This window comes from Malaclemys terrapin, chromosome 24 (genome assembly GCF_027887155.1).
Source record: "Malaclemys terrapin pileata isolate rMalTer1 chromosome 24, rMalTer1.hap1, whole genome shotgun sequence".
In the NCBI taxonomy this organism is placed as follows: domain Eukaryota; kingdom Metazoa; phylum Chordata; order Testudines; family Emydidae; genus Malaclemys; species Malaclemys terrapin.
In genome coordinates, this window is record NC_071528.1 from 16,367,974 (window position 1) to 16,395,734 (window position 27,761).

Sequence of the window (27,761 nt, forward strand, 5' to 3'; positions counted from 1 at the left end):
AAGAATTAACTCATTTTATTTACTTTTGACATATCCGTTTTAAATTTCCAGTTACAGAGTTCAGTCTAGCAATGGCAAGCTGAAAGTATGGTATTGTTTGGTCATTACAACACAGCCCTTTTATGACACACTGGATTGTTTGGTTTTACAAGGCACTGCAAGAAAGTACTGAGAAAAACAGAAGCCTCAACAAATGTATAACTGTAGCGCCAATAGTCCTGATAAGCACACCTGAGAGACTTGGGGGGAGAGGGGGAAGGAGAATGTTTATCTGATCACAATTAACAGAGGAGGTTCAAAAGTGCCCATCTTGAAAGGCTGAGTGATGCTGCAAATGCATAAACAAGAGACGTCCGGACAAGAGAACATGATCTGAAGAAATCTGACCAATAATTCAGCCAGTCTGCTGAAGCCCAGTGAACAGTAAGAACGCTGTGTGCACGCAAGTGCACTTAGTAGCATGTACTCTGCTCTCCCTTACTAGGCCTGGATGTGTTCTGGTAAGGTCTTAGGAGATCAGGTCAATGCAGAGCTTCTATAGAACGTCCCCTCAGATAAAGGGGACACTGACACGTGGTCACTGGTTTCTCCCAGTTACAGGAGTCCAATCTTGCTTCTTCCCTCCAAACCCGCGTGCAAATGGCTCATCTATCCCCATGCACCAACAGGCTGCATTCCCATGGAGCAAAGCCCAAGAAAAGGCACTCCCTGTTTAATCAAAGTTAACACAGGTATTTCAATAAGCTGGTGCAATACTAGACCTGAGCCTGTATTTAAACAGCCCAGGGTTTAACTTCAGCTCAGTGTATAATTTATTTCATTTCCCATATTTAATTCTTGTCTACAGCAAGACACCTTGTGCCTTTCATTTTGTTTTAAAATATTTATTTAAATAGAGGTAGTCTCCATGTTTCAATAGGGTGAGGGATTAACAACACAGCCCAAGAGTATCCTGTGGGTTTAATTGTTTTGAATATTGCTTTGTTTCTGCTGTGGAGCTGCAGTGACACTGCTGTTTATTTTTACACCGATAAGACAGATATTTATGTCAAGCTGCAAATACTAGTTTTGAAAGGAAAAAGGACATTTCTTCACTGCAAAATATTAGGTAGGATTTCTGGTAAATGCAATGCAACACTCTACAATATATAACAATGAGCAATTAGGGGCATTTTATGCAAGCTTTTCAATAAAGTTTTGAAACTATAACGAAACCTAGAATAAGCTAAATTGAAGGAAGCCCTATCACCCCCCCGCCCCCGTATTTTACTGTAAACCAGCTTTCTACAAACCAGAAGTGAAAGGGTCTAAGGCGCTTGGAGGGAAGCTGCTCTATGGAAGCCCATTCGAGAAACACAAATGGATTTAGAGCTATTGTGAATTCAGCTACAACATCCTTGTTGCAGAATGATTCCTAAAACTGAACTCCATGTATGAAAATACACAAACGTGCCTGTTACTCTCCCTTCTGTTGTCCCCGGACCGTTGGTTTTTAACACAACTAACGCTTAACGGAGCTCAATGCTGTAGCACAAAAATGCATGGTTAGAAAGATTAAAAACACTTATGCTACAATTTAAAACCAATTCACAGGCCACCGTTGGGCAGGTGGTGACAGAATACAGTCAGGTTGGGAGTTTATTTCGTGGGATGGTTCCTCTTTTAAAGAAGGCTGTCACCTGGCAGATTAATCGCTCTTTTCCACATAACCTTTCCCCACTTGGGGGCCAGCCAGCCCTTTGCACTGCAATTCCTTTTTACAGTTCATATATACACGTTTGCATGTAACGTTTCACTGAATTACACATTCAGATAGTAGGAGGATTATTGGTGTTTTATCACATTTAGGAGATTAATTTATTTTTTAACTTTTCATTTAAAAAAATACTAGGAGGCTGTGCTCTCAGCTGGAACCCAGGCCTGGAAGCTCCTGGGTTCTTATCCCAGCGGTACCATGGATTCACTGTGTGACAGCGCCCGGGGTACTATTTGCCAGGTGAGTGAGGCACCAAGAGGTAACACTGTGTGGAAGATCGGGCAGACCAAACAACAAAAAAACACCACCACATCACTTAAGTCTAAATGCTACATTTGGGACAATTTATAGTTCTCTACTTGACTTATTATAAGCCAAGCACTTACAGTACAAATCCTAAGTAGATACAGAGAAGTTGTCATATATCAGACCCTGGCAGCAGCCAATATCAATGCTTCAGAGGAAGAGTGACAACCCTCCACACACGGTCATGCAAATCCCTTCTCGATGCTGGCAAGCAGTCAGTTTAAAGGTTAGGATTCTTAGTTTACATAGTACCAGTGATACTGGCCACAGAGCCAGGCCTACCAGCAGCAATGAATTGCAAACACTGAGCTGCATAAAGTGGTATTAATTTTTTTCCCATTGTAAATGTGCTCCCTTTAATTTCACTAAGTCTTAGAATTTTGAACACCCTCAACTAAGTCCTCTCCTTGTAAAATTGTTCTTTCCAGGCTAAATAATTCTAGTCTTTGCAGTCTCGCGTCACAACCCTGCTCAATACCTCTAACCATCTTCATTACCTTTTTCAATCTTTCCAGAGGAGGCAGCCAATGCTGCACAATACTCCACATAAATGTGAACCATAGATATATATTTTCTTCCTCGTATTTCATGGTCCTTTTTTCAAATGCACTCAAGCACAAATAGCTGCTGAGCCTTGGGCAGGTCTTCACTAGTACACCCACCGTGGCTCCCAAGTCCTTATTTTCAGAGAAGCCTTCAAGTTCAGAGTCAGCAGTACTTCTCTTCCCTGATTCATAATGGCTATTACCACGTTTTTATTCAAGCTTAATTTCTCCTGCCACTATGGTCACCATCCCTGAAGCAGTCTGAGCGCATCTGGAGTTTCTCAAAAATCCTCCATAGTGTTTATTAACTGAAACAACTGAGTCTCATCCATAAGTATGTCACCAACTCCTTACCTCCCCCAAGCTGTGAGGACATAAAGACACCTTGACCAACATAACAAAATCTCCCTAGTTCTCTCTCCCATTCTACAAACCTTCTCTCTCATTAAAACAAAATCCACCAAGCTCTCTCACCCAGTTTCTCAGCAAAGTGTTAACACAGTCTAGGGTGATCATATGTCCTGATTTTATAGGGACAATCCCAATTTTGGGGTCTTTTTCTTATATAGGTTCCTATTACCCCCCACCCTCATCCCAATTTTTCACATTTGCTGTCTGGTCACCCTAATACAGACAGTGCTGCAATGACTGACTAGAATTTCACATATTTTACAAGGTGTACTAGTTATAGGTATCATAATTTTAACTAACTCATTTTTTGGGTTTCCACATTTACTTGCTAGTTTGAAAAATTCTGTAGCTGGCAATGAGTCTCCCAGGCAAAGTTCTATTTATTAATGAACAGAGGATGAAGCAGGCAGCAAATATTACACAAGACAGTAACTAAAGTTTTTGACCATTTTTATGGTATAATTCCAAACAAAATAGGTCTATAATAGAGAACACATGAGTTAATGAGTTTAAATTAAAAAAAAAAAATCAGCAAAAAAAAAAAACCAGAAGTATTTAATTTAGGTCAGATTTAAATAAAATGAGTTTAATGTCACAATTAAAAAAAATCACTATACAAAAGTTCACTAATAAAACGAGACACCAGCTCTTTAAAGAGGCGATCAACTACTTATTCTCAAAACAAAAGATGATAAAATAAATTATATTTTCTAGCAAATAAAACCGATCTCATGAAGCTTTACAAAAGCAGACTGAGAAAATGCAAACAATTAAAAACACTGCTCACAACAAAGTGAAGCATATTAGTAGAAATATGAACTTTGACACTGACATTCAGAGCTCACATCCCACGCTCCCATTCTCAGAAATCAATGAAGTTTTTCCCCTCAAAGGAGGATTGTGGGAAGGGACCCAAAATGCACTTCTGAAAGGGTGCCTGGCTGGGGAGATTCCACTGACTGAGCAGACGAATCCTGAATGAAGACGACACTTCCCTCCTACTTTCTCCGTTCACAGAACTGTACGCTCCTCCTTCTACAGTTCTATACAGTATAATCCATTCCTAAGCTCGAGTGGATTCCACGGAGCATGGTGCAGTATCAACACTAGTAGGGGGCTCTGAGGCTGACCATCTGCAAACTCCTTAAGGACTATCTGCACTCAAAGTTACAACGAACATTCAACAGGAAGATGTTGACAGAGTGTCCAATTCAGAACTGGAAATGTTGACCAAAATGAGATGTAAAACTGGCCAACGATCCAGAGGATCAGAGCTGCTAGACAGACTTCCCTTACTGAATTAGGAGGAATGTTCAGCAGACAGGTGGCCCACATAAGCAGATATCTGCCAACATGAACCAATAAAAAGTTCTGCAGACAAGCTGCGCTTTAGCTTCTCTGTTTAGGGGCAGCCTCACCTGTGACTTTCTGGGGCCATACACTACAAGGAACATGTGGTTGTTGATCTGCAGCCCTTTATGAGACCATCCCGCGGAATTTCAACTCTATGGTCATTCTATCTCACTCAGCTGTGAAGCTCTGCTTCCATTTTGTTCATAGCCAGGAATCTTTTTAAAGTGGAAATTAAATGGTTTCAGAAATTATGTAAGTCAGCTGCTATATTTAATGGAATATAGCTATACACACACACACACACACACACACTTCTCTTTTGAAGAGGTTCAGCAGTTAAGATGCATTTTGATGATCAGAACTGCTTACCAATGAAAGGGAAAGCTACAAGATCATTACCTCCACTATTTGCAAGAATGAGTAAAATCACCAATATTTAAACAAAATATTAAATATAATAAATTACTAAACAGGAAATTGTGATCTGACCTGCCTGCTGAAAGCCGGACAAAGAAGTGCTACTCTGCATTTAGAGCACAGGAGAGACTGTACATTGAATTTTAAAGCAAGTTCTATCAATCAGAAAAGCGGTGAAGAAAACATGGGAGATATTTCCACAGAAAATCAATCTTAAGTAACCCAAAAGTATACCTGAACATCTCCATGCACTAGCTTCCCAAACAAAAGAGTTGCCTTAACAAAACTGCAGAAGTCTCCAACCGCTCTCATGCATTCAAATGTATTCTCTTTGTCGCTAGACTTCCTGGTGGGAAGTGGCAGCTCTCATTGAGAGATACTCTAGTAGAATCATTCATAATTAGAGAACTTAAAACAGTTAAAGATATTTCTAACAGGTTTCAAAACGTAGTTTAATATCTATTTTAGTAAAAGTATTAGAACTAGTCACATACGTTCTTATTTAAATGGCTCCCTAACAAGACATGCTAGCTAGTGCCAATTTAACCGCTACTTTTGTTGTGGCATGACGCACCTTCCCCTTACATCACAATTTAGAGTCAAGGTCACACACTACTGGTTCAAAGACCTTTTTGAATCTTGGCTAGAACACGAGACCCGTCTTTCCAAGTGCTGCATTTGGAAAGTCTGCTGAGCAAGCAGTACGTCAGACCTAGCCTCAGTGTTACGAAGGAGATCATCTCACCACACAGAGGGCACCTGGAGGCCATCCAGAAATGCCCCTTTGGAGTGAAATTTTAAAACACAAGGTTCAGTTTATACATGTTGAGAAGGGCTTTCTTAAAAACTTATAGAATGGGACCAGGCCCACAACACCGCCCGTGCGGAAAGTTTTGCTGCCCAAGAGACTGCAGCTAGAATGGGGGCATGTACTTGCCCCTGATGCATCATGGCCCCTACACTTGGTTTTGAGACTAGAACGGGCCAGTCAGAAAAGTGCATGTTTGCTATCACTGGGGTGAGTGACCCCAGCAGAGAACCCTGGGTCCTGATTTTCCTAGTGTAGATGGATCAGAATTGGTTTGCACTGGTGTAGATAATGGCCAGAAAGGCAAGGCAGTGGAGAATCAGATTGCTTTTCTCCTGGCTGTAGGCCACTAGAGGAGTTCTGATACTTTGGCTGGGAACTGAGGCATAGGACTGAAAATCAGAGCTGCAGGAGTCTCTTTGCAGCAGGAACCAGTGTGTGGATGTGTACAGCACCTAGCCCAGTGGAGCCCAATGGGGGCCTCAGAGACAATACAGATAATAATGGAAGCCGTGGTACCTTCTGGTCATTCCTTCCCGGTGCCCCAGGAGAAGCACCAACACCGAGCTCAGCACAGAGTAAACAAGATCATTGCAACTCTGGGTCTGCAGCAGGGGTGGTAGTGGGTGAGGCTGAATGCCTGCTAGCTGTGGGGCGGGGTTGCCTTTCACTCACATTTTGGCATATTTATGTCTATAATAAGCCAAGACTCTAACTTAATATTTAATTCAGGGCTTGTCTACATGGCACGCTAAAGCACTCTAGAGAGGTGTGATTTGTAAAGCACTTTAACGTGCTGTGTATGAATTCAGTGTTGAAGCAGGATTCCGTCAACGCGCACTAGGAACCTGTTAGAGCGTACCAGCAGGGTCTTCAAGGGACAGCTGGAGCACAAGCCGCTAGAGTGCTTTGCCGCACTGTGCGGACAAGTCCTTAAATGTTATTCTTCCTCCAATCCCGAAACAGAACAAACATTTACAATAAAAAAAGAAGGAAAAAGAGTACCGAGTTGTTTTTAAGGTACGGGGGCAGGGTAAACTCTAGCATTGAGGTTCTGGGAAAAGAGACCCCTGTGGAAACAGTGGTCACTAGCAAAGCTTTTCCAACCGCTATAAGTTTTATTTTATACACATATGAAACAATGTGTTTCGTAAAGGAGGTATATGGTTAATCTGAGCAAGGAAGGTGGTATTAAGAGCACAATAAAAATCATTTTTCAGAAATATTTGGTGTAGGTTGGGTGTCTCAAGTACTCCCCAACATGAGAAATAAAAACCATGTACCCCCTTCTGTTTGCAGCACTATTAAAGTCTTAACAGGAGTCCACACTAATGCACGGGTATTTTAGGACTGGCAAAAAATATTCAGTGCCCCTCTAAAACAATTATAAATGACTCTCCATCCCAAACAAGAACTGTTTAAAACCCAAATAAGCCCACAATCTTCTATGCCAACTGCTTATAGCTATAATTTTACATTAAAACCTATTAATTTTTTTTAAAATCAGCAAATCTTTTAAACTAAGGACTTTAATCAGAAGTTGGTATTATCAATTCCCTGCACACGAACTCTGACTTCAGGTGTAAACTTTTCCATCTGCACTGTATTAGACTGCTCAATAGCGGTCACTTGATTTACAGAGATCCTCTGTAGGAAACACAGCACACATTTTTCAGCCACTTCAGGAAATAAGTAGTTGCAGGTGGTTTAAAAGAAAGACTTGAAATACTTTCTTGTTTAAGGTGAAATTCACACAGGAAGAAAAGAAGGTCACAGAGTTGCTGGAAGTGGAATTAACTTTCATTCTGTAGTCTCTGATTCTTTTTCTGTACATTTCAGACAGGCTGCTTCCCCAGTACTTAGTAGTGGGGAAGATTTTGGAAGTGCAACAGTGGTAGGAGTTTTGCCCAGCTTCAGTGTTCATGGCGACAATTGATTTTGCCTTCAGAATGCTTCAAAACATCAAGCATTTCTTCTATGATAGCCTGTAGTGCCCGGCCCAGCTGTTCTGCAGTATATGGTTTTCCCAGTGGAGGCACATGAACAAATGCAGACCTGCCATGGCTCTGGTATAAGGAAGTATAGTAAGTGAAATCACAGAGATATCTGTAATTAAAAAAAGTTTATTTAGTGATAGGCAACAAGTACCGTGAGAAAACTGATATGAATAAAATTGAGCGTGGGAAGCCCAGCACCAATGGCTTCTGCCAATTAGAATGGGAAAACTGTTACAGAAGAGAAAAGAATGGTTAAATTAATCCTGTATTGGCTTCAGTTATTGTCACTGCAGCAAAGAAACAGGTTTCAGAGCCTCTCATATCATTCCCATGCCAGCTGTTCTAAAGCACCAAACAACTTCACCCCAGACAGCAAAAACATCACTTTGGTAGCTGCTTTACCTAAAGAATATTAAGGAGATGGCCTTTATTAGGATAGCAGGATGTCACAAATACAAAAGACCCAATTCTCCGCTATCCTACACCATGTGTAGTTACTTACAGCTGTGCAGAGTGGGTTAGAATGGTACCAACTGAGAAAGACACACACATTGAAATAAGGGAGGCCCAAGAGGCATAGTTGATTGCTAACCTTCAGTGTAACACTTTAGATTTAAGTAATAATTTCATAGAAAGGGTTAAAGCATTCCTCTGCTCTGCAGACAATCTGTTCCTAAGCATTTCTGTGGGCTCAGAGTTCTATTTTAGATAACTGATAGACATGAGAAAAATTAGCATGTTTCTAATTAAGGAAGACAAAAAGTGCCCACAAGCGCTTTCGTCTAGTGTATTTATCTTGTCGACACCCATGGGCGGCAGGGCTGTTATCCCCATCGTTCAGATGGGGAACCGTGGTACAGACAGACTAAGGGACTTGCCTAAGGTCACATGGGAAGCCTGTGGCAGAAGAGGGTACTGAACTCAGATCCCACAAATTCCAGGCTAGGGCCCTACACTCCAGACCATCCCTATCTTTGGAATACTTAAACGGGGGTTGGGGGAGGGGGGAGAGGAAGCATGCAAACATTGAAGAGTTTATAGCTTTGCCTTCTGTAAGGAAAGCTGAAGTGGAGAATATCAAAATGCAGCTAAAGATACAGCTGCAGATATTTCAAAAGTCACTTCAAACAAATATTTCAGAAGTTCTCTGAATATATTTTGTTAAAATGAAGGAGTTATTTTTGCTATTCTGGGAAAAAGTCATGACAATGTTTAACAGTAAAGCAAAACCACATGATAGCTGTTTCTGCTGCAGCCAGATTGCAGTTTTTGGTTTAACCCAGTTTCGGAAACCCTACTCCCACAATAAGAACATTGTGATAATTATCTAAGTGGACTTCCAGGAAACACAAGGTAAGTGCCCCAATACATCCCACAGACAAAAAAAAACAGTGGTGATAAGAGCCTTTGGTTGCATGCAACATATCTGGCTACTACAACATTTTAATGCATCTCAGTTCCAGCCCAGGGGCTTTGTGTGGTCTGTGAATGGTGGATAATTTTCTGGCATAAACCTAGTGATAGCAACAACTGTTGCAAGGCTTCCAGATAAACATTCTTGTTAGTTTCTTTTTCATTAACGCAACAATAGAAAACAAGTCCAGTTCCGATGCTTCAGACAAAAACTGTTAAAATGGAGTTACGGTTGAGAGCACATATCAGTATTTTACCCCAAATTACATTACAGTGATGTTCCAATTATACTCCTAGGAAATTCACAGTTAAGGTTAAAACTTAAAATGAAGAAATGGAAATACAGTTAGGGCATCTGAACAATCTTACCTCTATCTTCTAGTGACACCATGCAATAACCACTGGCCTAGGAGTATGACATTTTCTCTTTATGGACCCAGATAAAATTAAAGTCATTTTAAAAGACAAATTAGGAGTTCTTTCCCTGCCCCCACTCCCTGTGGGGCGGGATGGAAGTGATGACCCCATTAGAAGTGAGAGGCCCAGGAACTCTGTCATCCCCATTAGTTTAGCACAAATGGAACATACACCACTGATCACTGTGATCCCATACCTGCCAGCATCCTTGGATATAGTAACCGTGACATCAAGTCCCAGGGTTGAGACTCTCCTGCAAACTGCATCCATGTCAATAATCGAATCGATGCATTCTGGGCCACCTTCTACACAACACTGAGAGCCTGGACAGAAACGGCAGTTGTCTAAGCCTTTGTATCCTACGTTATGCCCACATTTTTCCAATGTTACGGTTGTAGCCATACCTGATACACCCACATGAACCACCAACTGCAAAGAAAAAAAACAAAACAAATTAGAGCTAGCTAAAATTAGGGTGGTGGGAGGGAAGACAGTAACCCTGGGGGCATTCTAATGCTATGCTGATGGGGCCACATTAAAAAACTAGAGAGTTCCAGTAGAACCTCAGAGTTGCGAACTGACCAGTCAGCCACACACTTCGTTTGAAACCGGAAGTATGTAATCAGGCAGCAGCAGCAGACAGCCCCCCCCCACCACCCCCCAAAACCCCCACCAAATATAGTGCTGTGCTAACTGTAAACTACTACTTAAAAAAAAAAAAGAAGAAGATTTGACAAAGAAAGGAAACTGTTTCTGTGCTTGCTTCATTTAAATTAAAATGGTTAAAAGCAGCATTTGAAACTTTACTGTGCAGAAGAAAAAGTGGGATTAAGTCAATGTTCAGATGTCAGCTTTTGAAAGAACCATAATGTCATGTTCGGAGTTATGACAACCGCCGTTCACGAGGTGTTTGTAACTCTGAGATTCTACCGTAGCTCATAAGCCAATGAAGTCTTGGGTCCAATGTGAAACGATTCCACTTGTGTCTGTCCAGCTCCTAGTGACAGTTTTATTTCACACCAGGCAAAAGGAAGGTTGGCATGAATGGCAGAATCTGCTCAGGAGAAGCTTGCTACTGGAAGAGCCAAGTTGGCACAGGTTAGCCCTGAGGTGCCTACCCCCTAGCCAGCCCTTTTCGATGCCTGCCCAGCAAGCACATCTGATGGGCAGGGCTCTCTATTTTGAGGTGTAGAATTCTTCAAACAAAAGCGATGCTTTGGAAACCATGGACTATCCAAAGGCCTCTTTATTGACTTTATAAATGTTCTATGTTTCTTTATGGGCTGCCTAGTGAAGGCATTCCTGGCTAAATGGGTAAGATATAGGAGGTTTCCTAAAGCAACCAAAGTACTGGGGTGTAATTAATAAAAATTCCCAATGCTGAAACAGAGCAGGTGGCAACGCTTGTGGCATTTCATCCCCTGAGAAATAGCACTCCGACTAACAGAGAAAGGACTTGGAGCTGTGCAGGATGTCAACTACGGCCTGGGCAGAGGGCCACAGGCACTACTTGTGAACTGACGGGCATGAAGGTATGTCCAACAGAATCAGGTCATGCGGGAGGACCTGCAGTATTTTAGAACCTACTAGGCCTTCCATAAAAAGCAGCAGAGAGTCCTGTGGCTAGTTGGCTAGCCATTCGCAGTCTTTGTTTAATCCTGATCTGATGTTGTAGCTGATCTGGTTAGGTCCTGTGATGGTCTTATCTACACCAACACCACCATCACAGGACCTAACCAGATCAGCTACAATATCACCTGTTCATTCATCTGCACGTCCACCAATGTTATATATGCCATCATGTGCCAGCAATGCCCCTCTGCTATGTACATTGGCCAAACTGGACAGTCACTACGCAAGAGGATAAATGGACACAAGTCAGATATCAGGAATGGCAATATACAAAAACCTGTAGGAGAACACTTCAACCTCCCTGGCCACACAATAGCAGATGTAAAGGTAGCCATCTTACAGCAAAAAAACTTCAGGACCAGACTCCAAAGAGAAACTGCTGAGCTCCAGTTCATTTGCAAATTTGACACCATCAGATCAGGATTAAACAAAGACTGTGAATGGCTAGCCAACTACAGAAGCAGTTTCTCCTCCCTTGGTGTTCACACTTCAACTGCTAGCAGATGATCTCACCCCCCCTGATTGAACTAACCTCGTTATCTCCAGACTGATTCTTGCCAGCATATTTATACCTGCCCCTGGAAATTTCCATTACATGCATCCGACGAAGTGGGCATTCACCCACGAAAGCTCATGCTCCTATACGTCTATCAGTCTTAAAGGTGCCACAGGACTTTGTTGCTTTTTACAGATCCAGACTAACATGGCTACCCCTCTGATACTAGGCCTTCCATGTGAAAGATGGGTGATCACCTGGTAGGGCAGGCATGCATATAACCGGTTTGTTTTTCAGATGTGTTTTCTCCCAAATGATTTCGTTCTGAACAGTACTTGGCTTTATGAAAGTTGGCTAATCCCTGGATCGCTTTGTCATTGCCCCTGAGAGAATGGAACTGCAAATGACGAGCTGAAGTCAGATCTGTGGAGGTGATTAATGAATTGCAAGGATCTGCAGCCCAGGAGCAGTTGCAGAATTCCGCCCTGAGAACAGTGACGGCTTGAGGCTTGAGACCAAAGCGGGCCACCCTCAAGGAGGGTATGTAGACATCAATGGTGCAGGGATTCGGGAACTGACACTACTAACCAGGGTTCTAGTTATTTTAAGCTGTATAATTGTCCAAATTCACAAGTTTCTGTCAAAAGGAAAGATCTGTCAAATCATCAACATTTTAATCATACGTCAGAAGTCTGACTTTGCATTAGGAACATCAGCCCATGGTTGTAAGGATCCATCAGTTTACTATCATCTGTTCCATCTTGCTTTGCATTTTACTCACTTGTGGACTGTGTTTTTTCCACAATGCGGGAATTAGTCTTTGTACTGTTTGGTATTCAACTGGGATTTCATATACATACAGATCCACACCATCTCCCAAGCCCAGCTTCTCCAGCTCCTAAGAACAGGAAAAAAAGTAAATATCAAGAGATCAGACATTTATGCTGGAAAGTCTATTGCTGGGCCAGTCTTCAAGCGTGCTTTATGCACGAGAAAGCTCAGACTGGCTTCCTTGGCTCTGGACAGATGGGGACTGGAAACCTCATGGTGGTTCTCCTCCCAAGTTAAAGTGAGAGAAAAGAAATGACATTTCTATTCCTCCTCTGCTGGCCATTTTTAGAAGTGATGCAGCATTCCCAAGCAAGCCTTGCACCTGCCCCGAGGAGAGGCTCTCTCCATAGCAGTGAGCTGGGCGGGGGAAAGCAGCCACAACTGGGCTCAAGGGACAGTGAGAAAAGATGATCTTTCCATAAACAATATTAAAAATCCACGGATAGGACCGTTTATCATACAGAAAGTTACATTCCTTAGTTAAACCTGGAAAGGTTGCAGACAGTGCCCCCCATCAAAAAATCAACTTCATGTCTGTGCCATTTTTCTTAGCTATATTATCTTAAAGAATATGTAATGACATCTTGCTTCTTTCAAGTGGTTTGTGTTATACATGGAAAGCACCACAGATAATTCTCTTCACAGAAGAAGTCTAAGCCTTTCTGGTCATCCTACATAGGAAGAAAGAATATGCAAGTTTTCATGCTTGCCTGCATGTAAAAAGGTCAGCAACTCTCATCTCTAGCTAAAAGTAGCAGCAGGCAGATTGCCTTTTTGTTAATCTTTATAGGGAATTACAAAACTCCTCATATGGAAAACTGAAGCCGCATCAGTACAGATTACTCAGTATATTTGTGGGTTTTACTTTCACTTTGGCAGGATCAAAAATACAGCCTTCAACTCCAAAATGGAAAAGGAGTTTCATTTGATGGCTTTACCTATACTGTACTATCCAGCATATTTGTACTTAATGTTGCAACAGCAACTTTTAATTTCTGATTCAAATACTGCAATAAGTCACGTCCTCTTTTAAAAATATTGGCTAAAAGAGTCCCCTCTGACTATTTTAAATATTTGGACACTAACTGAATTTCAGCTGGAAAGACATCCAGCATCACATTTTTTCCTACACAAAGTGAAAGTGGCAGTTCTGTGGCATGCTTATCACGAGCTAAAATGATATTGTGTTAAAGTAGAGAATGTTCAGCTCAAGAGAAGATAGCTAGCTAGGAAATATATCCTGCTGCACTGGGAAGCAGTGTCCCAAGCCATCAGAGCAAGACAAGCAGAAAACTTAAGAGCACTGTGGCTAAATGCGACAGGAACTAGTTTCCCAGATGATTAAATTAAATAATACAAGTGGGAAACTGGTCACTTTGTGCAGTAGGATTAGATAGTACAACAACAGAGAATATACCCTTTAGGAGCATTTAAAAATAAAATCTTGGAGCATAAGATACATGGAAGTGCTTGAGCCAAAACACTGACATTCAACACTTGAAGGAAACAATTGTCATTTACTTTAGGATTTCAGGTATGTATCTTTCCCCCAGTCCACTAAGCGAGAGCTGTAAAACACACATCCCACAGGCGCCTAACCAATCAATACACATACAACAAGTGTTAGTGTGCATTAAATTTCCACCGTCGCCCTCCCATAAGCATGAAGGGCTACATACAGTCCCCCCCATTCAATCAGTGGGTATGACAACAATTAGTGTTACTCCAAGGCAAACAGACAAGGTGTATGCCCATCCTCTTGGTATATGACTCCTCTATATGTAACCAGACCTGGGCCATGGGACCACTTTAAGTAATGTTTTGCTTGTACTTCTACAGCATCTTTCACTCAAAAATCCCAGCGCTTTACTAACTGTTAATTCAGTCTCACAAACCCACCTGTGACACGTGGAAGGGAAGTAAGGTCCCCATTTTACAGACTGGAAAACTCATGCAGCGATACGCAACCTTGAGCAATTCACTTAGCATGCTAAGTAGAATCCAATTCACTGGACACCTAGCAGAGTTTTAAAGACAAAGCCATCCTCCTCCTCTGATCATCATCTGGATACCGAGTGGCCTGAAGGGATGTTGTCATGTTTGTCCCAACAGTGTTTGGGACAATAGAGAACCCATAAAAACCAATATCCTGATTGCACTAACACTTTAATAACCCTTTTGCTTTAACAGGTATTGTTTCAGAGGGCCCTGCTGTTTCAATATATTTTGGTTTGATAGGTTAAATAAAATATTAGGATAAGTGAGTATTAAGTCCATTTATTTTATCATTTAGTGCATTGTAAATGTATCCCTTTTGACATGTTTATAAAAAGAATAAACATCACGATTTGCACAGCTTTTGACTCGTTGCACTGAATTTTATACAGGTTTGCTTAAGACAGCTACACAGTGTGTGTGTTGTGGGACGTATACATATTTTAAACGGGAATCTGAGCGGCTGGTAGAGTTGGAGTTCCCCAGAAGCTACAGTGAATACCCCTTTACTCATAAGTTAACATGTTCAAAAACATTCTAACCATGGTGGTTATTTAACTGTTTTTGAAATGCAAAGGTAGAATGTGACTTCACTGACTACCGTTGTGGTATTCACTTCTCACCATATCAAAGTTGTGCATTTTGGGTTGTGTGTGGGAGGAGTATTGGAGTTCAGCAAATAAAAGTGGTTGCTTTGTGCTTATCTGGGCACTACAAAAATGAATTGTTTTTTCCACATACAAAGTGTGCAATTCAAAAAAGACGACAACGCACTGAAATGCGTTTTTTAAAAAAAGGAGTTCCATCTGCTGGCTATGGAATTAGTTTTCGGAGCACGCAGAAGGGTGTTTTCCATACTTCCGTAGGATTTGTAGGTTTACTGCAAATCAATGAAATTATATTTCCACAAACCCACAGAGAATCAGCATTGTTGCTGAACTGGACAGCTGGCTAGAGTCCCATCTTCTGAATTTAGAGTAACTGGATTATAATTTTAGCCAAGATTAATGGCCCAGAATACAAACATGTATGCAGTCATGAAATTTTACAGAATTTATACCAGGGGTTCTCAGACTTTTGTACTGGTGACCCCTTTCACACAAAGCCTCTGAGTGTGACCCCCCTTACAAAAGTGTTTTTAATGTGTATCTATTTAACACCATTATAAATGCTGGAGGCAAAGCGTGGGTTGGGGTGGAGGCTGACAGCTCGCGACCCTCCATATAATAACCTCGCAACCCTCTGAGGGGTCCCGACCCCCAGTTTGAGAACCCCTGATTTATACCCTCTGTGCAGCAAAATAAAGTGACTGCTTAAATATTTAAAAAAAAAAGTTAGACCCTCACTCATCTGCAAGGTGAAATAAATATTCTAAAATAAAACATTAAATTCAGTTGAATTTAATCTATTTATTCAAATGCAGGACTAGACTTTCTGCTGTAGTCAAAACTTTCTGTCCTATGACAATCTTAATCAGACAAACAGAAGCCAGACAGCAGACTGTAACTAAATCCAGACACCAGAGACACACTAACCTTCCCAAATGCCCAGAGGCAGGGAGAATTTTTGAGTACCACACTACTTGGTTTGAAGCACAAAGACACTAAACCTGTGGGAGCAACTCAATGAGGCCCCCCAAGAGCAGCTTAGTACATGGAGGCTTTAGTAGTTTGGGAGAGAGTAATACGGCACTATAATTTATGGCTACTTTTTGCAACATCCTAGTAATAACTGATTCTTCAAAGTTGCACCACTTCATTGAATTCTTTATTCATGTATTAAGATATCAGTATTAAAACTTGTATGCAAGTGCACAGGGTAACTGCATCCTCCACATGCTTCGTGAACTACTAAAGGAAGAAAGGGACTGACTTTGGTGATTTTAAATATTAAGGCTTAGAAATACAGCCTTGATCATTTACCTCGGGATATTATGAAAGTTGGAAACCCAGATAGCCAGGACAGCTACAGGGTGAAGTGCAACAACACTCACACTCATTCTTTATTTGTACTCCCAGCGTGTCTGTATCCATCTGTCGTCTCTTGTCTTAGAGTTGGATTGCAAACTCCTGTGGGTCCTGTGTGTGTACAGCGCCTAGCACCACAGGATCCTGGTCCATGACTAGGGCTCCAAGGTGCTATGGTAATACAAATAAAGAATACAGTTTTATCACATATAGACATTCACAGAGTTGAAGATCACTGGCTTTGTGCCAAACAATACTCCAAATGGCTGTAGGGATCTATTGCACCTCTTGCAGGTCATTGCTTGCTTCTTCCTGTGTATACAATTGGTTAAGTGAGAGATCCATGCTGACTGAAGACATACATTGGGAACTCTGTCGATACTAAAACCGTCTCAATTCAATCAGCAGAGAATCGGGGCGCTAGTCTGGTCTTAGTTATTTCCAAAGTGATACACAGAAGTGGCTCTATGCAAAACGTCCAGGACATTAGAAATTTGGGGCAGGGATGGAAATGGATAATTTAGTGTTCCTCAGAGTAGGCTTGTCAGGTACACAAGAGAGGATTGTGCACATCTAGGAGAAGGCAATGAGCCCCAGCTAGCAAGTTACTTTTTTCTAACCGTTAGTTGAAAACCTTGGAGAAGCTGAGCGTGCAAGTTCAAGTTGCCCCCAAGCTTCTCTTTACCTTGTGATTTACACTTACTCTGCAGGTCACCACTGGCCTTGCTGACCCCAACAGCATTACAGGGTCTTAGGATTACCTGGCTAAAGAGGCCTTGAGCAGCTTCTGCGGTTTAGAAGGGACAAATGGGTTTTTCTTCGACACTAGGCACTCTCCACTTGTTTCTTCTTTCCAACGTATATGTGGCCAGCGCGGGTAAAGGGGTCCCAGTTTGCCTTAGTGTCTTTTCTCCAGTACCTCAATGGAGCATGGGATACTGAACCTGTCTCTTCGAGGGCGTGTTCCCTCAAAGAGCAGGTGGTTACTAAACTTTTCCATTGGAGTTGTGTTTGGTTTCATTAAGGCAGATCAATGAGTTGTGGTCTCTTGATCTAGGCAGCTGTGAAATTCCTTTGGAAGCTCGGCCCATTTCCAGCGTGTTCAGTGGCATCCAAAGCCAGGGCCGGGAAGGCAGAAGTCGCACCACCAGCATGGATTCCGTACGTTATTCTGAAGTGGTTCTATCAGTGTCAATTCCAGCAGTTCCCGTGTAGTCACCGATTATGCCCCGGCAGAGGCGCTTTTCTGAGTTTGGTGCCATGAGGAGTGGGCATTGAGCATTAACACTTGCACTATTCATTATGTGAATCAAAAAGAGAGGAGGGGGGTTGGAAGGAATCCTCACATCTGAAATCTGTATTGTTTCCAGTTCACCCAATATTTTAGTAAAGGGTGGAGTATGCAGGTAGTGCAAGGTATCACCATGCACCCCAGAAGTTGCATTTATTTGGTAGCATAATGTTCAGCCTACATTCTTGTAGTTTAAGACACTATCAAGTTGAAGTTAGGAGATGTTTTCCAAGGGGATTCATAAGAATAGAAAATAAAAGTGTGCTCGGGCTAGTTTCTTTTAAACCTTTGGGGGAAACTCTGCAACTGCCAGTTGGACCCCTGGCCAGAGACTTCTTTGAGGTTAATTAGGGAAGGGGGAGGATGAAAGCTTCAATGAAAGAAGAAAGAATAGAGAATAGTATTGTTTCAATACAGCTTGTACTGAAAATTCTCTCCAAACCCAGCATAAGGTCTTGCCTGTTTTCCAGCTCTCATAGTTGTAGGATTACTTTTATAGTGGAAATTGTTCATAACGCAGTATCTCCATTCATCTAGTTTACTCTATGGTCAATTGCCAAACACACTAGTTTGGCCTCTTTTCTCTCTTGCTCTTCTGCTGTCACCTCTGTTTTGATGCATTCCAGTCTTACCAGCAAGATTTCAGTCAGGTGCTTGCTCATATGGTATGTCAGACTTTAACAGTTTAGCCAGAATGGAACTGGCTCATCAGGAGTGAAACCATCAATTCCAGAGCCCTCAAACCCCAAACATCCTGAGAACTGTAGGGAGGGAAACACACACAAGATTTGAAGCCTCTGAAAAAAGGCAGAGATTTACATAAGCAAGCTCAAAAGCTGAGCTCCAAACCTATACTGTACGTTGGGTTTAGGAGCCTTACCACAGATTACACTGGGGAGCATTTTCAGAAGCTGCTAAGGGTCTTCAGAATCCAACTGACTTTCAGTAGGACTTAAGCAGCATCTTCATTTGGAAAAAGTCAGTGCTCGTAACTCAAGTTAGCTACCTCGAGGAACAAAACTAGTGCAGACAAGATAGTTCGTAGTTTGCATGAGGTCCCACCTGAGTTGAAGGGTAACTACAAGCTGCCTTAACAACAAGGAGTCCTTGTGGCACTTTAGAGACTAATAAAGTGCCACAAGGACTCCTTGTTTTTGCTGATACAGACTAAAACGGCTACCACTCTGAAACCTGTCTACAAGCTGCCTTGTCAGTACTGGGACTTTATCTCATTAGCTAGAGTTAAGAATACACATCTTTCTCCTAAGGACACAGGTTTAGGCACTTTTGATAATGTTACCCATTGCTCTTAAATAACAAGAGGACAGACAGACAAGTCATCAGCATCCCAGAACTTTCGCTTTAGGTCCTTCTTCCTCCTCCACCAGCCCAAGAATGAGGTGACCAGTGTATTTCTTTTGGAACACAATTACAAGTAGTGAGATACTTTGTACCACATCTGTTTTTAATCGCTGATCCTGTATTTTGCATGGAAAGATTACTGACTTTTTAGGTCCTTAGATTTTCAAAAGTTGATACACTGTTAAAAACATCTATTCCGGTGCTTTTCTGCAGATGGGTATCAATTAAAGAGTGCAATTCTACTCTTGCCAAGATCTTATACTGCTAACTCCAATTAGTGTCAGAGTAGGAGTTACATGTCAAGAAAATAAGTTTCAACTCACAGTCCAAGAGCTATTATTTTAATTGTTTTCAGGAGTCCACACTGTTGTTCTTACACCAACCTGCTCTCAAACAGATGGGTTACACATTTAAGGATAAGTATACAAGAACATATTTAGCAGTTTCACTCTCCAAAATCTTTTACTCTCTTTTGCTGTTTTAGTTCCTGATGCTGCAATCAGAGCAATGAGGGCAGACCCTTGTGGAGGTTCCAGGCCTTATTCTGTAGGGTACTTTAAAAAAAAAAAAAATCTCTTTTGCTCCCCAAGTATAATTGCAAACTTTTCCATTTTATGAAGTGTGCACTTTTTAAAAAAAAGTTTTTCTATGCACTCACGCTGCTGTCACATTTGGGGCTAGGTCTAAAACATGCTTTGAATAAGACTGCTGGCCCAGACTTTCACAAGTGAATATCGATTCTGTGTGCCTGACTTGAAATCCCTTAAATGGGCAAGAGGGTGAGTGGTCAGAGTATTCTTGAAACGAGTCCCATTTAGATGGTGCCTCTTGTGGGAAGCTAAAAATTGTTAACTGCTTTTAAAATCATGGCCCTTTGCTTCCTGCCATTTAAACAAAAGTTAACCTTCTCCGCCGACTGAATCGCGTGTATTCAAGGAATTATTTTCAGACAGACAGAAAGTTAAAGCATTAAGGCTAAACGCGTGTTTCAGTGCGGTCTCTAACACTCAAACAAATATTACTTTCAAAAAGTTCTACACTTCGTAAAAAACCCAAACATTAATATCTCTGGAAACAACCCATTAATTTACACAGTCCACTCAAACAGCTTTGCCCCTAAAATTTGCAAAAATATACACAAAGTTAAAGATAAATTACTGAGATTATAAAATCCTGTTTTCAACAATGCCTAGTAATTCATCTTAATCCTTGAATATTTCTTGCAAGTTTTCAAGAGCAAAGCTGTGCTTGAGAAAACTCTGTAAACTGGGCCAGGTAAAGTGAATGAAGGATTATATGTCAGCAAGGAGCAGGCTGGATACCTTGTTTATTTCTACACTTAAAAAACCCAACATTAAAATGTCTGGTTTCTTTTAAATAAAGACAGCAATATTGTTTGGGTCTTAACCAAACTCTTTAATAAGGGTTTTTGAGTGAGCACCTTAGCATATAGGGCCCCCAGCAGGGAAGTGCTACTCTGACAGCTCTTATGAAGCTCTAAACTCTTCCTGGACTTTTTAGGCCAAGCCATTTTAGAGACGTGAGCCATAATACCTTAGGAAAGTTTTCAAAGCTCCTTAACTTTACAACTCCTTTTCTGATCATTACCAAACATTCCAGAAAAATTCTAACGAGGGAACGAGATGAAGCATGTAAAATTTCAGGTAGATTGGTTTCTTTGGGAAAACGTGGGTCGAGAAGCATTTGAATCATCTGGCCAGTAATAGGAAGCTAGTGTAAACATTAACTGTGAAGTTTATAGAGAGACTGCTGTATTATAAAGCAGTATTTCCCCTATATTGTAACCTGACTGTCAACATTTAACGTCACCCTAGTTTCTCTCTAGTTATCAATGCTGTCGCTTCCTTTATTGGAGTTCTAGGCACATGGAGAAAATTTACGCTTGTATGGATGAACAGACGGACACTGCGCCTCCCCCCGGCTGCCAAACAAGATTACTAACAGAGCCAGAAAAGATAAGAGTCAGACCTGCTGGTCCATGAAAGTCTGAGCAGAACAGTGATAAATCACTTGCTGTAGCTTTGAAGGCAAGTCTGATATTAAAGGTTTGTTGTATTGATTAGCGTCTGAAGCATGCAGACATTTGTTACTAGAGACGGATGTTAAGTAATGTTTCATCACATCTTCTTTACACTAATTACTTTCAAAATTTTAGGTATTTTACTTGGTGCATCAATGAAATAAGTAATTACAGAATATTAAAGAAATACTGAAATAAGTCTAACACCTAGGAATTCTCTCTAAGAGTATGGAAAGATACTAGACGCTGAGTCTCAACAATTATGAGATGTGCCATACTGCACCTCTCACTCAACCCTATATGTTAGACTGAATGCTCCAGGCGGTAACTTGCAGCTGGAAGCATTTAAAGGCCAACTTCTCTGCTCTCTATCCGCATTTCTATTAAATGTAGTTTTACAAATTCACAACTAACATTTTACCAGATAGCACACACACACTTCTATTCAATAATAAAAATGTCCTTTGGCCCCCAGACAACTTATTATCTACAGCCTTGTATACCTGACAAATAAAAAAAAAAAACATGTTTGACCCATTCCCTGACCCCTCAACAATGGACCTCTTTGTGAGCCTTTAATATCCTTATCAGGTCTGTCTAGACACGCTGACAGCAATTGTCCCTAGTAATGTCAAAACGCACTCTGACCCTTCTTCTCGTCCTCCAGCTCAGCCAGAAACACTTCAATGGGATGGATCCAGGAGCCAATTAGCTTCACAGTCCATAGGGCACACCTGTGTCTAAGCTGATCTGTACAGAAAACAGACTTTTATACCAGGGAAAAAAGCCAGTATGTTTAAGTAAACAGGAAAATTATGTCAATGTTGTTTTTTTAAAGCTCCCTTGAATGAAACTTTGCCTTCACCTCTCACGCAAAGTGAGAAACTAAAAAAATCCAAACATTAAATATTCAAACAATTTAGTACATACAGAGTGTTCTATATACATGGACATCAGTCCTCTATTTCATAGAAAGCAGGTTTTTAAATGAAGTCTCAAGACATTAAACAAAAATACGCATTTTGGAAAAAAAAACACATAGAGTCTACGTTACTACTCTTAAAAGGCATATATACATATGGTCTAGTGTCTAATTTCTGTCCTATAATCTTATTTAAAGGATCAGCCTTTCCCTGTGCATACAAAAGCACAAAACAATTAAAAGTCTTAGCACTATTCAAATGCTGCAGTGACTAGTGTCAAGATATCCATATTCTACCAAACGTAAGCAATAATTTAGCTTTCAAGACCGAGTGAACATATTAGAAAGTCACTGCATTCTGAGAAAAAAAATCATCATATTTGTCTTTAACACACAAACATACCAAAAAAAAAAAGGGGGGGGGGGGAAATGGAAAGAAGAAAAACAGAATTTTTAAATCCTCAGGATGCAGGATAATAAAAGATGTAATAAACCAGAACTAGCTTAGCCCTAAAGCTAGGGAGGATTTACAAAGATTGTTTAATTGATTTTTCTTCTATTAAAATGCAGATCACACTGTCTGGGATTCAGAAACTCAGACACATGTCTTTGTGTCCACTCAGCTCCATGAAGTCCCCTGTCTGAAACTCGCACAATGCCTAACTTGCATGTGTTCAAAGACATGCTGTTCCTTTTTTGTCTGGGCCTCTCAGGACTGGAATAGAGTTGGGAAATGCAAATCCCCTACACATTGGTTGAAAGTTTAAGTTTAAGGTTTTTAGTCACAATCTACCACAAGTAATTAAAAAAATCTTGTCAAAGAACAGGCTTATAGTACAGCCGGCACATGTACAGTTATAACTCAGCAATGTGTGTGTAAAACTCAAAGGATAGTTTTAAATATTCAGAACAAATTTAAACTACATTAAAAAGATTCTCTAATAAAATGTACATGATTACTCTGCCTATCAACAATGGAACTGATCACAATCACCAGTGCCTTAAACTGAGGGATTGGGGGGATGTTAACTAGTCTCTTCCCTTAACCCAGATTATGTATTTACTTTTACTACAAGCCACAGAACAGTGGCCACCAATTCTGTTCGCTCTCATCCCAGATCCCCATTATTCAGCCTCTGCCCCCCATAACAAGCTACCTTTATTAGGGATAACTGTCTCTATGCCAACGATAAACTGACAAGGACCAGTCAGCCCTACCATCTAACATCAAATTATAATAACTGAAGTTTTTCTATACACAGCCTATCTTTTCTACAACCTGAAGTTGAATGAACCCTCTCTCAGAAGTACATCCAGCCCCAACAGTTCAAGGAACCAAAGGTCTGATCTCCTTATAACAATGCAGGGCATCAAACATCTGGCCAGCCCTCCATTAGTTGGCTATAATTGATTTTAGTTTGTGATTTAATTTAAAAGCATTCTGAAGAATACATTAGTCCCAGAACACTGAGGCGAATGGGGACTTGGTGAGAAAAACAGGTCTAATTCCTTGGGCAAACGTACTGAAATATAACCCTAACTTCCACTTGACTTGTCAACTGTCTCCAATAACAAAGAATTTGGATAATGCAGTAGTACTGTCACAAATTAACGCTGTTATGGGATATTGCAAAACAAGCAGAATACCTTAATTCACCGTTAGCGAGAGTTTGATTTCTTGCTGACATCTAGTGTGAATATATCAGGTGTTGTAAGAGTACACAGTGAGAGGAGTGTAAGAACACATGCTTATGAAGGTATGCAGATGATGAATGGCATAAGTGTCCTACGTAATGACTTGATCTGAGAGCAGTTTGTGCCTCATCAATAAATAGCAGTGCTTTAAAAACCATTCTTGTTCTGTACCTGTCTCCACAGGGATGTTATATGTTACCCTCATTCACAATGGGGAAATCACAGAGGTTAGGTGACTTGCCCAAGGCCATTATTCATGGCAGAACTGGGATCAGAACTCATGCATTTCTTAAACCAAAACCTGTGCTCACTCCATTGCACACTGCAACCACCAAGGAAGATTTCAGGTTATTTTTGAGGAATTATAAAAAAAAAAAAAATCTACCTCTTTCCCCTCTGTGGGGGAAGATAACAGGAAAACTTCTACAATGTTAGAGTTATCCTGGGAATTCCTTGTTTTGCTTAACTACATTAACTCAGCCTTGCAAAATTTGACTTGTCCAGAACTCATTTTTTAAATGAGTGAATAAAATATATAAACTGATTGATCATCAGGGTGGGTGGGTCTCAACTGATAAATTTCAGGAACAATTTCTGCAAGGCTCTATAATAGATTCACAAATTCTAACTTTTTTTTAAAAAAGGGGACACATCAGCACAGCACTTTCTTTGAACATGCCACGTGTGTTTTAATTTGTGTTGTTACCTGAACTGCAATCCAGCTGGCGTTAACAGCATGTTCTCCAAATGGGCCAAACCCTGAAATAGAAATAAAGATTTAGTGATGAAATCATTACCACAGGCTTGACTGGACACAGAGGTGCAAACTGATTTGTGCTTTTCTGTTTTAAATGTGCCCATGGGAAACTACTTATAGACAATACAATGATTTCTTTGAATACCAAATTCTTGCTCGTTTACATCCAAGTACTCAAATCCTTTCCACCATCCAAAAGTATACAATTTACATAATATAACATCAAAAATAGACCAAAATATTGAAGATTCCGATTCAATAGGTTGTCTAAATAAAGACTCCCTCCCTCTTCTGATATGGTCTGGGGGGAAAAAAAAAACAGCCTAAAAAAGTTACAAATTTTCTGTTCTTCGTTCCCAGTTGAAATCATCCCGTCCCAAAACTGTCAAGATCCACAACAGAGGGTCCTGTGGCACCTTTGAGACTAACAGAAGTACTGGGAGCATAAGCTTTCGTGGGTAAGAACCTCACTTCTTCAGATGAGGTTCTTACCCACGAAAGCTTATGCTCCCAGTACTTCTGTTAGTCTCAAAGGTGCCACAGGACCCTCTGTTGCTTTTTACAGATTCAGACTAACACGGCTACCCCTCTGATATAAGATCCACAACAAAGCCCTCTACAAATATATAAGCAAATTAGTAGGTCTGCTAAGTGTATCTCCTCTCTATTAAACAAGTCTTAATTAAGATTTCCATTATTATCGTTATATTTTAACAGGAAGCTAAACAGAATACTGCTGGTGGTCCCTGTACAAATAAGCACCAAAGGTTATGATATTTCTATACAAAATACTTGCATGGAGTCTAAATTTTCTAATGAATAACTTATGGTTAACTAGTAACCCTCAATAGTTTTTACTGAGCAAGCATTTCCTCACTCTTATACCACCACAAAAGTTAGGCAATCCAGTTGCATGCAAAGTTATACCACTATGGTTTAAATTAACTTTCAGAATTGATTTGTGACCCTAGAGTGCTTGTGAAAACACACAAGAAGTCTTGTTCAGCTAAAGGAAATGCCATAGGGGTATAAAAAACGTTGTCATTATTATGATAGTATTCAGTTTGCTATCAATAGGTTTCAGGTTATATTGTATACAGCTATACTAGTAATTAGCTCTCTCTGCGCTCAAACAGAAATTCTATTAAAAAAAACAAACAAAAAAAACCCCATATATAATCTAACCAGTGTCAAACTCACATTTCAGTTCTCAAAAAAAAAAAAAAAAAAAAATCTCGTTAAGCTTTCCACAAGACTGACATGAAGGTGTCCTATTCATGCAGGTCTAACCTCCATAAGATAAAGGTTAACAGACAGTAGCATACCAGCAAATAGTGAAACGCAGCACAATGCTGACAAATCATTTCATCAGTCAACTCAATGACACTCTAAAAGAAACTACTATCCAAAGATGACCAGAAACATTTCATAATCCAGACTGTTGCATTTCTTGAGTTCTGTAACAAGTCCAGCTACAAACCAAATTCCCTGCTCAGTGGCAATTCTAAAGGTGCTCACAGTGTAGCTTAGCACTCGTGATTCTGTGTCTGTTCCCCACACAGGCCACACTGGCCTTTTCCTCTTCTGACCCACTATACAAGGTGTACGGGGATTCCTTCTCTTGTCCTATGTCCTTTATGGAAGATAACTCAACTGAGCATGTTCAGGACTTCTCTGACATCCACACTGAAGGGGCCTCCTCCAAGGCTAATTAGCACTAAAACAGCTGCCACCAGCTGCAAAGATCTTTATGGAATTCTCTCTTTAAACAGTTCTACACAATAAAAAGTATATATACACACACACCTGCGGAGTGCATATCGCCAACAGAAGGAGGCGGAAGAAATATAATTTCCCAGACTTTTAGAAAGAGTTTAAAAAGTGAACATGACAGCTGTACACAGATTACCCCAGTGGTAAACATGGGTCTAAGGCAAGTTAACGTCTGACTGTCAAAACTGGACTCCATAGATGTGTAGGACCAAAGCAGAAAGTGCTGCAAGACGTGGAAACTTTACCAACACAACTTTTCTTTTTAGGCCTTTGATCAAGGAATCGATGAGTGGTGGATGCTGACACTTCACTGCATACACTGGCTGGGTTGACAAAGCCAAACTGCCACCTTCCCAGATCTCTGTAAAGATACCTTGTAGAAACACTTGCCTCCAATTCAAATCACTCCAGTGCATCAACAAAACTCCTTACCACTTCCCCTACCTTCCCAAGGCAAACAATCTCAACTTCAGCTGCACAGGGAGCACTGAATAGTTTCATCGAGTTCCTCATTTGTCACAGAGCTGCCTTCCCCACAAATCAAGCTACCCTCCCCTTTGTAACTTAGGAAAAGACTCTGACAAGCTCTCGCCTGCTATGTAAGGGCCTTTCATTCCTTCACTTGCTTCCACTTTACTCTCCTAGGCACAGTTATTTTGGTAAAACTTTTGGCTTCATTTCCCCAGTGGATCGCATGCCCGGGTGTAAACGTCTCTTCACACTCACCAGCTTTCCAGAGCTCCCCATGCTGCTTTGGGTGAATTTACTTGTAATTCACAAGATTATTCCCCCTGCTCCCCAAACCTGCAGCAAGACCCTGAGCAGGGAGCCCAGGCTGGAAAAGTGAGGGCCACCCCCCAGCTGAGAAAGCGGCAGGACTGGACTGCCCAGGCAGCCTCCTGCCCTCCAGTGGACAGCCCCTGTGCCCTAGGCTTCCCCCACCCACCCGGGCTCCCCTCACCACCCCAAATCCCCCCACCTCACCTCACCCCCCCAGGCTCCCCCCAGCTCCACCAATCCCCCACCTCACCTCAGCCCCACCAATCCCCCTCACCATCCCAAATCCCGACACCTCGCCCCAGCCCCCCAGCTCCACCAAACCCCCCTCACCACCCCAAATCCCCCCACCTCGCCTCACCCCCCAGCTCCACCAACCCCCCCTCACCACCCCAAATCCCCCCACCTCACCTCAGCCCCCCAGGCTCCCCCCAGCTCCACCAATCCCCCTCACTACCCCAAATCCCAACACCTCGCCTCAGCCCCCCAGCTCCACCAAACCCCCCTCACCACCCCAGAGCCCCCACCTCACCCCCCCAGCTCCACCAACCCCCCCTCACCACCCCAGAGCCCCCACCTCGCCTCAGCCCCGGAGCTCCCCCGCGAGCCGGGCTGGAGAAGCGCTCCGCCTGCCCCGCGCTTACCCGTCACCACCACCGGCCGCCGGGGAGGCTCCATCTCGGCTCCGACCCTGCCCGCGGCCGCCCGGAGAGTGACTGGGAGCCGCCCCGCGCCCCGCCCCCCACGTGACCGCGCCCGCCGCTCGCAGCCGCCCAGGAGCATAGAGCGGGCCGCCCAT

General features: G+C 41.7%; 1 protein-coding gene across 2 annotated transcripts; it reads right to left on the bottom strand.

Annotated features, from left to right (window-relative positions):
• PGPEP1 (pyroglutamyl-peptidase I) lies at positions 1–27,657 on the bottom strand. Of its 2 annotated transcripts, XM_054013562.1 has the most exons (6): positions 27,607–27,644; positions 24,362–24,414; positions 16,371–16,515; positions 12,333–12,449; positions 9,620–9,852; positions 1–7,702 (listed from the first exon to the last, which is right to left on the bottom strand). In XM_054013562.1, exons 3-6 carry the CDS (start codon positions 16,374–16,376, stop codon positions 7,510–7,512), a joined length of 549 nt encoding a protein of 182 aa, XP_053869537.1. In that variant the 5' UTR covers positions 16,377–16,515; positions 24,362–24,414; positions 27,607–27,644; the 3' UTR covers positions 1–7,509. The 2 variants fall into 2 exon arrangements, with proteins under 2 accessions (XP_053869537.1, XP_053869536.1); XM_054013561.1 differs by lacking the exon at positions 16,371–16,515 and having other exon boundaries at positions 27,607–27,657.
• Between the last annotated feature and the right edge of the window lie 104 nt (positions 27,658–27,761).

What these genes read in the sequence shown, in the direction of transcription:
- PGPEP1 (XM_054013561.1), bottom strand. Translation starts at nt 27,640, where the DNA reads ATGGAGCCTCCCCGGCGGCCGGTGGTGGTGACGG. An exon ending in GCGGCCGGTGGTGGTGACGG is followed by an intron (nt 24,415 to 27,606) that starts GTAAGCGCGGGG and finishes TTTCTATTTCAG; the next exon opens with GGTTTGGCCCATTTGGAGAA. An exon ending in ATATCCAAGGATGCTGGCAG is followed by an intron (nt 7,703 to 9,619) that starts GTATGGGATCAC and finishes TTTTAATTACAG; the next exon opens with ATATCTCTGTGATTTCACTT.